This window comes from Calidris pugnax, unplaced genomic scaffold (assembly GCF_001431845.1).
Source record: "Calidris pugnax isolate Ruff unplaced genomic scaffold, ASM143184v1 scaffold103, whole genome shotgun sequence".
Classification (NCBI taxonomy): domain Eukaryota; kingdom Metazoa; phylum Chordata; class Aves; order Charadriiformes; family Scolopacidae; genus Calidris; species Calidris pugnax.
Genome location: NW_015090990.1, coordinates 8141491 through 8155447, shown reverse-complemented (window position 1 = coordinate 8155447; position 13957 = coordinate 8141491). Strand labels below are relative to the sequence as shown.

The 13957-nt window shown below is 36.5% G+C and overlaps 1 protein-coding gene across 1 annotated transcript in view; it reads left to right on the top strand.

Annotated features, from left to right (window-relative positions):
- TLK1 (tousled like kinase 1) overlaps positions 1-13957 on the top strand; it is a 60778-nt gene that overhangs the window by 31295 nt on the left and 15526 nt on the right. Inside the window, exons 8-12 of the mRNA XM_014954342.1 lie at positions 191-283; positions 1178-1288; positions 3017-3153; positions 4454-4642; positions 11607-11673. Of these exons, the coding sequence (XP_014809828.1) occupies positions 191-283; positions 1178-1288; positions 3017-3153; positions 4454-4642; positions 11607-11673 (597 nt within the window). The remainder of the gene's footprint in view (positions 1-190; positions 284-1177; positions 1289-3016; positions 3154-4453; positions 4643-11606; positions 11674-13957) is intronic.

The following is a 13957-nucleotide window of genomic DNA, read 5'->3' as shown; positions in this document are numbered from 1 at the left end:
AACTGTTCAGTCATCCTTATGAAGGGAAAAGCAGTTTTGAAGAAGAACCTGCCATGTCACTTTCAAAACACAGGAAAATAAGATGTGCCGGTTTTGTTGAATCATTCAAAGTAGTTTATTTCTTTATGTGACGTGAGAAAAATAATGCTGCAATTGTTAAAGGATAAATATTTCAAAATGTTCTTTTTAGACTGATCTCACAATGCTGAAATTAGCTGCACTAGAAAGTAATAAAAATCAAGACTTGGAAAAGAAAGAAGGTCGTATAGATGACTTACTCAGGGTAAGTGTGAGACATGGGGTAAAGATATTTATTCAGAACAACAGGAAGTGAATCTGAGGCAAATATTTTAAATGTTTGCATAATCCTTGTTTTTAAAAATTACCCTAGAGTTACCAAAATTAAAGGGTGAAACAGGTTTTTAATTTTGTGATATTTTTTTTTTCTGAAAATCCAAGAAGTCTATAAAATTAAATGCGTAACCGTTCTTTTTTCTGCTTCTGTGCTATGACTTTTTAATGATTAAATAAGTTTGTAGACTTTCTGAAGGTACAAAGAAAGCTGATGCTCTTTTGCAGGCAGTTGATTAATTCTTTAGGTTCATAATACAATTGTGAATAGCATTTATCAGTTGGCAGTTTCAGAATGGTGGTGATTGTGACAGAAATTACTATGGACAATAAATAATTTTAATAAGAATATTGCTTTTTTAAAAAAAGTAAGGAGCTAAATGTAATTCTAATGTAGGGAACTTGGTAAACTTTCTACTCAGATAATTGAAATTTCTGGGATTGTGAATATTTTGTTTCTTTTTAAATTAAAACATTCGGATGTCACATGACTTGAGCAATAAATTATAAAGGATCTGGAGCTAAAATTAAACTTTCAGTTTAACACTGGAGGACTGGAAAAGTGGTCTGTACAATGTTTTTATATATATTTTTTATATGCTCTATGCTCTGTAATACAGAATGCAGCTCAGTGTAAAGAAAATAAAAAAAGAAGCAAGATATTCTTCACAGATAGATCTGTGAAATGTATTTTTTTTTTATATGTATGTTTATGTATGTTCTTTACTTCAGTCATGTGACGTTAAGATACCTTTTCTTTTCTTGATAGCTGATTATAAAAATAGTGTTTTGATATATCTTTTTGTATTTTGTATATATTTGTTAGGCTAACTGTGATCTTAGAAGACAAATAGATGAACAACAAAAGCTACTTGAAAAATATAAAGAAAGATTAAACAAATGTATTTCAATGAGCAAGAAGCTTCTAATTGAAAAGGTAAGTTGACTGCTCTTAAAATGTTTGTGATAAAAACTTTGAGGGTGCTGTAGAACTCCTTCATTTTCACTTTTTCACATCAGTCTCCGAGACTAAAACTTTGTAGGCATGGTCTCTGTCTGGCATGAAGTGTTTTTATAAGCCTGAATAGGCAAAATAAATTGTTGAGTCTTTTTCCACTTGTGGAAAATGTGCCTTTTGATTTAAGGGACATTTTCCCATCATAAGTAATTCAGATATAGAAAAGCATAACAGGTAAGAACTTAGGATGTGGCTAATTTTCTGGACAAACATTAAGAATAAGATTACAGTAGTTGAAAAAATTTCTGAACAGAACCTGTTGTGGAGACGAGATGGATAAAATCTATTAATGATACACTTAAGTGGCCAAGATAATTTTTGATGTAAAATGTTAAAATGCTACATTAGCTCAGAATTAACAGAAATAAGGAAATGAAGGTGACCTTTTACCTGCATACTGCTATGAAATAAATATTTATTTCAAATTTAATGCCAATTATATTTAAATTAGCAGCAATTTCATAAAAGACAAAGATACATTGTTTCTCTACCTCGTCTTTAAAATAGCCTTATTTAAGAAACAAACAAACAAAAATTGAATAGAAAAATCAGCTTATTACAAATTGGGAAACAAAAATATTTAAGATAAACCGCCAAGTCTGTCGCCTAACACTAGCCGCTAGATGCTGCTGTCAGATACAAGGGCATAAACTGATCCATTAGAGGATTAGGGAGAGTTTCCTCTCTAGCATGCCATAAATAAATTATTGCAGTCCTTTTTAAGTTCCGGCATGACGGGAATGCAGGGAAAAGATGCATCAGATCTGTTCAGCATGGTGCAAGGTGGGCACCTTCACACCAAGAATATCACATAGGCCATTTTTCATGAAAGGCCATGCAGGCCTCCTCTTTGATATGGTCTGTTTGCCCAAAGATCCTTAATTCTGTCAACTTTTCACATTTTTTTTTGTGTTTGTGATTTTTGGGCCATAGTCTTTTCTTAAGAAGCAAGCATTTGTAGCAATTTAAGAGGTCTCTGTCCATCAGTGGTGTTCACAGTGCTCTTTCTTCTTGTGCTGAAGCAGACTAGGCAGACTCAATCATTTATCACATCCCAAAGATGCCTGTGGTAGTTGTGACTGGTTCTGAGCAGGGCACCTTCTTCTGTTACTGCAAGTGGGTGTCTGATTGCAGTTAAGTCAACGCGCAGTGCATTCCCACATAGGGATTTGTGAGCTCAGTCAGTTTAGTATGTGTAGTAACATAGGCGCTCTGTCAAGTGAGTTTCCAGGCTAAGTATCTTAGGTGCATTAGATATCTTCTGATATCTAATCAGGCTCATATAGCATAATAGGCATGTACAGACATAATCAATTATATAACTGTATGATGCTCATACTCCTAACAGTTTTGCTGTATTTACAAATAAAGTGTTTCATTAATTATGAAGAACAGTGAACTTTATAGGAAAACTGAGTCAAACTCAATTTTTTTTTGATGCACCAATTATCATTAGTACCAATTCTGAAAAGTGCAGATGTTTGAGGTCTGCAAATATTAAAATAAATGGAGTAAAGTAATAAAAGAGATTTTCATCTGCTTTCCTTTTATCCCTCTGTTAGAAAGTTGATGGAGGAAAAAGAACTTTTGCTGACTTTTTGAACATTATAGTATTACTGAATATGAATTTTTTTTTTGTTTTCTTAGAGCACACAGGAAAAGCTGGCGAGCAGAGAGAAGAGCATGCAAGACAGATTACGCCTGGGGCATTTTACAACAGTTCGTCATGGTGCTTCATTTACTGAACAGTGGACAGATGGCTTTGCATTTCAAAACCTTGTGAAGTTAGTAAATGCTGTGTTCTTGAAATTCTCACTAATTGTTAGTTCCCTCTAGTGGATTTTTTTATTACTAAGGTTCTAGGATTTGAGCAGCTTTTCAGACTTATTTTGCTTTGCCTTTTGAAGACTGAGAATACAGTACAGAACTCCCTTAATCCACTGAGAGAATACTAAGGCTGGGTGTCTTTGAAAGACAGTCTGGTTTCACTTGATTTTAACTATCTGCAGACAAGCATGAATGTACTAAATGAGTGGCACATAACTATTCGGCTCATCTGGTAGAAAGAGCTATAAAATTAATCATTTTTCACTCAGGTAACCATGTATCACTAGGGATCATTGGGGCAGATGAGGACTGTAAAGTCCTCATGGGTGAGAATAAATGAAACCCACATAAAGGTCACATAGGTGCTGCCTGCACATTGGTCACTGCAGCAGCTTTTTCAGCATCCGTCTCTTCGGTGCCATGAAGGAGGAATGACAAATCCGGCAGCCTCAGATAGGGCCTAGTGCAAGTGGGTGGGGGAGAGCAGCCACCTGGAAAAGAGTTGCTGCAACAGGTAATTCAGCAGAAATGGGGACAAGGAAAAGGTTTCTGGGAGACCATCAGAGATGGTAAAGTAATTATGCAATGCCTTAAAAGATGTTCTTTGGTAACAAGTCTGACTCAGTCTGTTGGAGATTATATATATATACGCACATATAAACTGACTCAGTCTGTTGGAGATTATATATATACACGCACATATAAATAAAGTAATTTCACCAAGATTTTAGTTTTTGAGGGGCAATATGTAGTCTTAGCATTATGTGATTGCTGCTGGCATTGCTTTTTAAGATAATCTTAAAAACAATCTGTCGGTGTGTTTTGCATAAAACCTGTAATTGTTTGCCATACAACCAAACTAATGATTTATTTGGATCAGATCAAACTTGGTATTTGGCCTGTAAGAGTGAAGTAGTCTCTATTGACTTCGTTATATTGATGGTATAAAAGAAGGTATCCCAGCTCAGATACTACTTTTTTTTTCTTCTTCATGTGTAACACTTTCAAAAACAAAACACCCCTCCCCCCACCAAAACTAAACAAAACCACATGTCTCAAAAATATATTGTGCCAAAACTTTGCCAAAGTTTTCCCACCTCATGAAGCAAATTGGTGTTCTTTTTCCTAGGAAACATTTTCACATGTATAGTAAGTTGTTTTTTTTTAATTTCATAATGTTTTACCAGTTAAAAAGATAGTTCTTTTAAAAATGCAAAATGATGAAACTTTAATAAAGCTTTTTTTTGGGGTTTACAGGCAGCAAGAATGGGTGAATCAACAAAGGGAAGACATTGAAAGGCAAAGAAAGCTCCTGGCCAAGCGAAAGCCTCCAACTACAAATAATTCTCAGGCACCATCTGCCAATTCTGAACCCAAGCAGAGGAAAAATAAAGCTGTGAATGGGGCAGAAAACGATCCCTTTGTTAGACCCAATTTACCACAGCTGTAAGTTTAACATTTCAATCAGTCTTTTACATAAATTCTCAGATATTGTCTGTGTGAGTTCTATTCAAACAACAGCATAAAAAGCCACTCAGTATATTCAGCAGCTATATTCTCACTGAGGACTTGCTGATGTTAGGAAAATTTGCACCACTGCCTATGAAGATGTCGTACAGTTGCCCAATTTATTTTTGGTAGAGTCACCAGAGAAAGGCCCATTCTGTGTTCGTGCATTGTTCCTTCTGTTTTCCTCATCTAGAGGAGTCCTAGTTCTGGTTTCCTGCTCTTGCAATGTCACACCTACTGAACTTTTCTTGATCCACATTGCTTTAGGAGCCTCTCCTTTACTTAGAGATGATTTCATTTTTTCATATAACAGTCTTTAGCTGACAAGAAAAGCTTTTTTTCAGACTTGAGTATTTGAAGACATTTCTAAAAACAAATGAAAAAAAAAATTTCCCTTCTGAATGGTAGATTCTGAGAGCAACTGTCAGAAGTTACTGATCCTGTTTCACATATTGACAATGTTGAATTTTTTTGTCATTTAAACATAAAAATTGAGAGCTATCAAAGACTTCTCCATTTTCGAAGTGCCATTTTTTCCCTGCGGACAGAAATGGTATAATTCAAGGCACAGACAGATGTGTTCTTGACATTTAAGTTGAGTATTTTAAGAAGTTGCTGCTTGGAGATACTAGTTACTGCTCGCGATGCTAAGAGGCAGCAGCTGATAGTGTGTCTGCTCCTAGTCGGCTTAAATAAAAAGTAAATAACTAGGGTTAAAAAGACTGTTAGATTAATCTGTGTTACATTGCAGAAGGCGGCAACATGTGTTGAACATGGTCACCTGTCACCTCTCACTTGTGATGGTAGTAATTTATACCTCTAGGGGTGGCGGTTAAATAAATAGCTCTGGTTAGATCTGTAAAATATGTATGTTTGGACCATCACTTTGAAGACAGCTGCATATGTTTTGCATAATGCATCATTCTTAAAGCTCACATTGTGAAATTTTTTGGCTGTGACAAAAATATCATGAAAATATAGTAGTAAGGCTGGCAATGTAAGCAAATCCTGATTAGTGGTACTTGTGTGTGTTGGTAGAGAGCTGAGGAGTCATCGCTCAAATTGGTTCTTTAGTAGTACTTAGTGCCTACTTTTCTTCTTCTTAGAACATAATTAATACTTCTGAATAGTACGGTAAAGATTACCATCATGTTAAAAATACCTTTTTGTTTGTATGTAATAGCTCTTGTTATTTAGTAACATTTAAGTAATGGAAAAGACCTGAAAAATTACATAATTTTTAATTTGGGCATTTCTTCATACATGATAAATTTCTATAATCTTATTGCTGCTTTAGGAGGTGATAAAATACACATTTTGGGGAAAATACGGAATACATATTCTAATCATTAAGTAGGACAAGAGGAATTCCTGATAATAGACTTCTGAATATTTTCTGGTGTTACGCAGTTCTAGATAATTTCCAAATGACTAAAAACTGTTCAGATTTTCATTTCACTTGGCTTAACGAGTTACATGTTAAATGGCACATGAAAATGATTGCTGGTTATGGAATTGCCAAGAGAACAATCAGGATTGCCCTTTTATATGTTACGCTAGCATAAATTTAAGCTGTTATTGAATCTAAAGTGTGTTGCCTTTAAGTATCCTAATTTGATCATTTTATCATCTAGATATGAGATTGCTTGCCCATATGATAAATTTTGGTTCAGACCTTTGAGAAGTTCTGTAATGTGTCCTGAGGTCACAGAATCATTAACCCACATCATGCTCTTAGGCCTTTACTTGAAAGGGTTTTTTAAATGTTTGTATTTAGGATTTGTTATAATTTTATGTAGCAGTACTATGTGTTGCACTCCTCTCTGTTTCTCAGTACAGAATTAAATATGTTTTGTGTATCTTGGTAAAACAATTATTAATTGCACATTTCCATTTTAGACTAAACGTGTCATCTGCTATATGTGATTTCCTTCTATTACATTGTGCTTATCACTGTTCCTGTGTTACTTCGAAAGTAATGATCTTAATTAGTATAGCCAAATGGAAGCTGTTCTGTTTATATGAGGCATGGGGAAATGAAGAGCTGCCTGAGATTTAATGAACTAAACCAGTAGTAAATGATCATAACATATTTGCAAGTGATTAGGCAGATCTTTTTTTAAACAAACAAACAACTTACTAGCAGTTGTTAGCAACAAGTTTCTCTGCCACTGTGATGTTTGCTTTAGAAAATATCTCCAGCTGCAGGTATTGACAAGACAAAGTGGTCCATGGTTTTTTAGCAAGCAGTATTATCGAAGCCCTTTCTCAAAACATGTGTTAACTTTTTGCAGACGGATTGAAGGTGTTGCCCGAGGCATTGTTTTAGCTTAGTTGAATATACTATGGTCTCTGATATTAATTCAGTGCAAAAATTTTTCTTTTAAAGTTATTAGTATAAAAGTGGCCATCTGCCAGTGTCCTGTGAGTTAATGGTGGGTTTGGTGTTTAAATAACAGGCAACAGATGAGTCTAAACACTGTGCTGGTTTTCCATCATTCTTTCCCTTTTTGTGGCCCAAACCAAAACTACAAAGTCATTTCAATTTTGAGAGATCTCTTTCCTACTAAGCAAAGTAATTTTATTAGTCTTACATGCAAGGAATAAATTGAAATTATTTAAAGAAAAAACATTCATTTGAAGATGTTGTCTTCCTAGCCCTGGAGAAATCTATTTGAAAACTATTCCAAATTCTCTGGAGACTTGAGTGACTATAATGCTAGTCTCCACTTTGAGACAATTACTTCTAGGAGCAGTGTTTTACTTAATTGAGATGGTGTAGTCCTCCTGTGCAGCTTCAGCCCTGTCAGTTGTACTAACTTCCCAGTCACCTCTTCCTCTGCTTCCCAGTTTGTCCATGGGAGTCTGCATCCATCCTTGTCCCTGCATGTGATTTGGAATAGGAGGGCAGAGGGAGCTGGCAGATTTTATTACTGTAGCTGAACAAATGCATCATTTAGAGAGAGCATTCTGTTCTGTATGGAACAAATAAAAATATTTTCAGAAACTTTTTCATGCTGAAGTGCCAACAATGTGTCTGGGCTTTACAGGACAAGTAAAGACAGATCCTTTCCTGAGGCAGTCTCTTTCTAAGGCAAACATGGAAACAATGGGTGAAAAGACCTCATGGAAGGCTTTGACTTGGTCAGTGTCTGCCGGTCCTTGTAGAAATTCGAGGAACTAGAGTGAGAATAGGCTTAGACCAATAAAGGAGTGCTCTTTGTAGCCAAAAACTTGTACTGGATGTGTGTAGGACTCTTTGGGGCATGGCTGCATTCTGCTGTGCCTATATATTAAGGATGATTTTTCAACTGGGAAAAAGTGTGGGCAGATACAGTTGTAAATGTGCCAGGCTTGATTGGCATGACAACCAAGGAGCACATGGCCATTTTGTTTTTCTGTCTTGTCTGTACCCACTAGTAAGAGTGTTTTGATCGTAGAAGAAGGTGTTGCCTGAACCTGTGAGGGAGAAGCGCAAAGAAGATTGGCTATGTCTACCCATGCATGCTTTGTCAAGGCCTTTGAAATTTGGCTGTGAAAACATTGTAAAGTGACTGGAAGGCCTATTTTTTTCTAATGAAGAAAAATGTTTAAATTAGTGGTAATCAAACCTTTCAGGCCAAGTAAGCTGTCCGCTTTCTTCCAGTGTCACCTTCATGTCACAGGAAAATTACAATACATGCATACAATACATCCAGTGCTCTTTTTGGGAATTTCAGGAATTCATTGCACATTTATGATAGTTCATTTGGCTGTGGACAGTTACAATACAGCATTTATTGCACAGTAATTTTGAGTGAAAAAAGATCACAGTCAGGACCAGACTGTTATCAGATTAGTTCATGCAACCTACTCCCAGCTGCCCTTCTTCCCCAAGAAGGGGGAAACTCCTCATATTAGCCTCAAGCCTGACTATCCAACTTAAGTTCATTTAGTGGATGGCAGCAGCCTGTTTCTGGCTGATGTCCCTCCCCTGTACTTCTGAACCTTTCTTCCTCCACATCTCATGGGACCTGCATGTTTCAGGGGATGGAGGAGCAACCCCTTCTGTGGGAAATGATGGTGTCTCTTAGGTGATTTGTGTTTTCAGAAGGTTCTTCCAGAGTGCTGCAGCCTTGCAAAAGACGCTGGGCAGGAGGATGCAGGTGGGAAGCAGTCTCTAGGCTGGATGTGTTCAGCCTGTGCAGCAGGGTGGTGGCCTATAACCAGAAAACAGACAGCATACACACTGTCATTGTTTTACTGCTCTTTGTTGTATGCTATTTTAATATGAATATGAAGTGCAGTTTATTTATAGATAAAAAGTAATAAACTCCTACTTCTAAAAAAAAAAGCTAAATGTTTCTCAATACGGTGGAGTGCAGCTTTGTTTTTCATAAGTAAATAAAACAAAATCCAGACTCTGTGCAGTTCAATGTTTTGTATACCTTCCTCCAAAATGTGGTGGTCAGTAATGACAGTTTCAAATTGCTGTGATCATGCTGTGCCTCTAATAGAGTTAGATTTGTAAGGAAATAGAAAAATGGAAAACAGCAATTCATTGGGATATAGCATGGAAATATGGAAAGAGTGACTTCAAGTCTTAATGTTTTCAATATGACCTCTAATTTGTGCTCTGTGCTCAGTAGGACTATTTAAGAACTGTTTGGAAGGCAGTACTTGCTAGAGCTGTCTAGGCACTTTGTCATAACTCTGCATAGATAGCTGAGGTTTTATAAAAAGGACCAGATTTCCTATATTATGCCAGTTTGTCGGTGGATCTATGGTTTTAGGGCTTTTGGTGTTCAATAAAAATTCTGAAAGTTCATGTCATAAGCTTTGTATTTTCGGGGTGTTTTACTTGTGGTTCAGCTTTGCTAAGCCACCTAAATACTCTTCTTTCTGAGACAAACTTCACTGTCTGTGTTTCTGGAAATGTACAAATCTGTAATTTATACTGCAGACAAGAATCTGGAAAGAATAGTGTTCAACCTCGTACACACTGGCATTGATCCTTTGTCTTTTTTAATTGAGAACTTAATCCATTTTAGAGTAGTTTGCTGTTTGAGTAGAAGTATTGAAAAAATGTTAGGGATGCTGCTGTGAGTTCTCTAGTGTGGCCTTGATGCTCTCTTTGATAGGCCTAGCAGATGCATTAGAGCATTGTTTTCTTAGGTTTCTCGCTGTTTGAACTGTACAGAGAATGCATTGCCAGCTTTCCTAGCTATTGAGACGCCCCATTTCACACTTGCTTTAATGTCTCTTTTAAGATGTAGCTTAAATTGTCTAAACCCAGAGGAGGTTCTGCCAGGAAAATAATATAAACGTTCGGTCCCAAAATTTGGCATTAAGGGACCTTTTGCCTTTCTTGGAGAGGCAAATTTCCTCAGTCAATTGCCTTCAGATTGTTCTGTTGACTGGAATACAAGGCTGCTTTTTATTCCAGTAGGGGAAAAAAGGATGCAGGGTAACTTTGTATGATGTTTCTTAAAAGAAAGGATCTCTTCCTTCTCAAATTCTGACAGGGTGTGGTCATGGGTGCTTTTGCCACCTGATCTGAGTGTTTTCTATACATTATAGACCAGAAGGTTGATGACATAACTACCATCTTGTAAAGCTGTTTACAGGTTCTTGGAAATTCTGTCCTGAAAAGATGCATTGCTTTATTAACAACTTTTGAGACCCAATAAATACAGGGCTTAGAATTCTGAGAACTGTGGTAGGCTTCATCTAAATTTAAAAGGGAAGAAAAGTCTTACAGTTTATTAAATTTCTGCAGATTTTACAGAAGTGGGCATTTCTGTAAGAGAAATCTGTTCTGGTGTCCCGCATCACCGGGGAAACTACTGGTGATTCTCAAGGCACTAGTTCCTTAGACTTGCAATATGAACTGCATGTATAGCCTTCTAAACACGTTGTGTAACTTACCTTTCCAGAATAGTTTATCACTGAACCCACTAAAATATGGACTTTGTGATGGACTTGCATGATGCGTTGCATCATGCAAGAAATAGTAGATCTAGGCAAAACAATAAAATGTTTAATTTAAATTTGTTTGTAGGGATTTGTGTGAATCCTTTTAAGGAGGCCATACCTTTTCTCCTTCCCCATGCCCTGATCCCCTTCATCTTAGATGTGTGGTTTCTTTTCTGGAAGTCTCTTTGGTTTCTTTTCTTTCGTGGTTTGTCTTCTGTGTCTTTTTTGTTAATTTGTCAGATGGATACGGCACACACTCAGTTTGTGAGTTTCTTAATTGCTAAACTGTGTGAATGGCCTAGATCCTCTGGATCATAACTGACTTTGTGTCCTAGCAAGTGTACAGAAAGTGAGGGACTGCTGAATTAATTGTAGCCAGGAATCTTTTCTCAAAGAAAGATGAAAAGAGAACAAGCAAAAGGGTTGCATGCCAATTCAAAACTGAATTTGTGGTCTCATGCAAAATGTAGTGTTAATGAACTTGGAATATATGGTTTTACACTATGTTCTTTAAATCACAGCTTAAAATCCAGTGTTATCAGTCTTGTCTAGTTGGTTTCTGGATCTTCATCCTTTGGTTCATTAAGTGTTAGAATTGAGAACCAAGCAGTTGGAGTAGCATCAGCTAAAATACTGGAATGGTGATATGATTCAGGGTGCACCCAGATAATGTAACAGGCTATCTGAGAGAACAGAAATGGTCCAGAGGGAGAGGCAGTTAATATTCCAGAATACCAGACACAGAAACATTCTGTAAGTATGTTTTGACCCTGAAATTACAAACCAAGATATGCAGAGGGTTCAAAAATGCAGTCCTAGTATTGTTGTAGTAAATAATTAACATAAGATACTGTATTTACTGTAGTATTTAAGTAAGAATGCTATTGTTTTGTTTACCATCATATGAAAGCTATAATTACATGCTTGTTTTGTTTTGTTTTTTCAGTTTGACTCTAGCAGAGTATCACGAACAGGAGGAAATTTTCAAACTTCGATTAGGACATCTCAAAAAGGTATGCGTATGGTCTGTTACTATAAAATTTTCTTTCATCACGCCCAAAACTATAAAAACTAGTACTATCAAAATAAGGAGACGGGTTTCTGATTGGAAAACATAATACTAAAACTGGTGTACAATTTTATGCCTAATAGTGGCTTTCCTCCTTTGTTGTGTTTTTATTTTCATTTGTTTGTTTTTGTTCAACTTACCGTAAGCACTGTGAGTACAGAGCAGTAGTAGTAAGTCCATCCAGTGTAACACTGTACTGATTTCCCTGAATCCCTGTAACAGTGATGGTGCCACCAATACCGCTCTTGTTTCAGAGCTCAGGAAGTGGAGTCAGCCAAGTTTGATAAATGGGCTTTTTACATGAGTTTTTGACCTCTAAAAAGGTCCAATTTACAAAGCATTGCATTTCTGAACGAGCATGATGTTTTGATCATCTATAGTATCCACTTCGGTTGTTACCGGTTAGCATACTACCTATTGCAAGAGAGAACATAATTTTCCTACTTTTATGGAAAATCTTTTCTCTGCATCTTAAATTATTTTTGCAGTCAGATATTTTGCTCCAGTTTTTCACTTTTGGAAAAAAAGCAAGTAGGACTTTTTTCTTGAAGCCCATCATTCTAATAAATCTGTGTAATAATTGTAATATTAACAAACTATTGTGTAGTCAAGCAAACCTTTAGGGGAATAACCTGTGAAAAGGAATGAGAGTAGAAGCAGGCAGAAACACCTCAACAAGTGTGAAAGGAAAGTACCTTTATCTGCTGAGCAGTAGTTCTTGCATTCAGTCAAAATAGGTCATAGTGGTTTTCCCCTTGAAATGTTGCAAGAGTCTGTTTCAGGCTTGTTCTCTTCAAATGTACAAGTCACCTGTTAAAAATTCTGCTATAACAAACTGAACTGGGCCTCTTGAACAGTGGTGCTGTTGGTAAAGAATATGACAAGAAAGTACTTGAATCTGTGGCAGAGAATCTGCATATAAACTTGTTGGCACTAGTGAAGTAGACTGCCCACATCGTTCATGGTTGATAGTGCTTTAGGAGCAGCACTAGGTTCACATGAAATTCTGTAGATTTTTTCCCATGCTTTAACTTTTTTGAAGTCTAATGGAAATTTCAAGTGACATGTGAAGGAAGCTGTTACAAAGTTGTTCAATACCCCAATTTTGTTTTCACCTTAAGCATCAATGCTGGGGTACCCTGTATAAGAAGGAACTTCCTTAACTAAATGCCAGTGGGGAAACAAAGTTATTTCTTAGCAAATCACATTTGAATATATCTAAAACCAATAATATAAAAACATACTTGCATTTGAATTCTTACATGCAGTACTTTGTTTTAACTAAGAAAACCAATTTTGTTATCTTTATACATGGCTATATGTCTTTCCTAGTGCTGCTTTGCTGGTTACGTTTTTTTTCTTCTGCATATGCTGTTTTGCTGTCTGCTCCTCTTCCTTTTCACTCTCCAGATGCTTTCCTGGTGCTTGTATTTTTGGTGCCCTGTACATGCTGCCACCACCGGTTTTCTTTTCCTTCTGCTCCCCAGGAAATTCTTTTCCAGCTAGCAGCTTTGGTCCTGGAGAGAGGCTCTTGTTTTCTCACTTCCTTTTATATAGCAGTGACCTGAGGCAGCTAAGCTGGTTCTTTCTTGCTTAAAGGTATTCACAGCCTGAGTGTCCTAAATAACAGCTGGAAACAATGCAACCAGCCAGTTCTCTTTGGACTAACATTGGCCTATGAACCACATTTTGAGAACCACTGAATTGCATAATATATGAACAAAAAAGCCCAAAAGAGGCATAACTGATGGATTTTTTTTTGTCAGCCTTTGGGAAGAACATAGACAATTGTGTGTGTATAAGTGTGTGGCCTTTTGCAGGGGGGGAAAGGGCTAGAATTCTTTATAAAGAACTATTGGGTTATGAGGAGCTGTATATAATTTCAGGGTATTTAACAGAAAACTACAAGGATGATTTTAAATATTAAAAAAAAGAGTTTAGCATTGTATAAATGGGGGGGGGGAAAACCAACCTTGACACTATATGTTAGGAAAAACAAATGGTCCACTCAGATTAGCATTACTTAGTCCAGCTTTTAAATTATTAGGAATTTGATTTTTGTTTTCTGAATGGAGATTCATCTAGCATCTTGTTTTGAGATGAGAGGTTTTTTCCCTCATTTATGGGGAGGGATTCAGGTTATCCACTGAAATCATCTGGTCTGGACTCCTCGACTCATTGGAAATGTGGTCATTGAATGTGTGTTTTAGATTATATAAATATAGTTG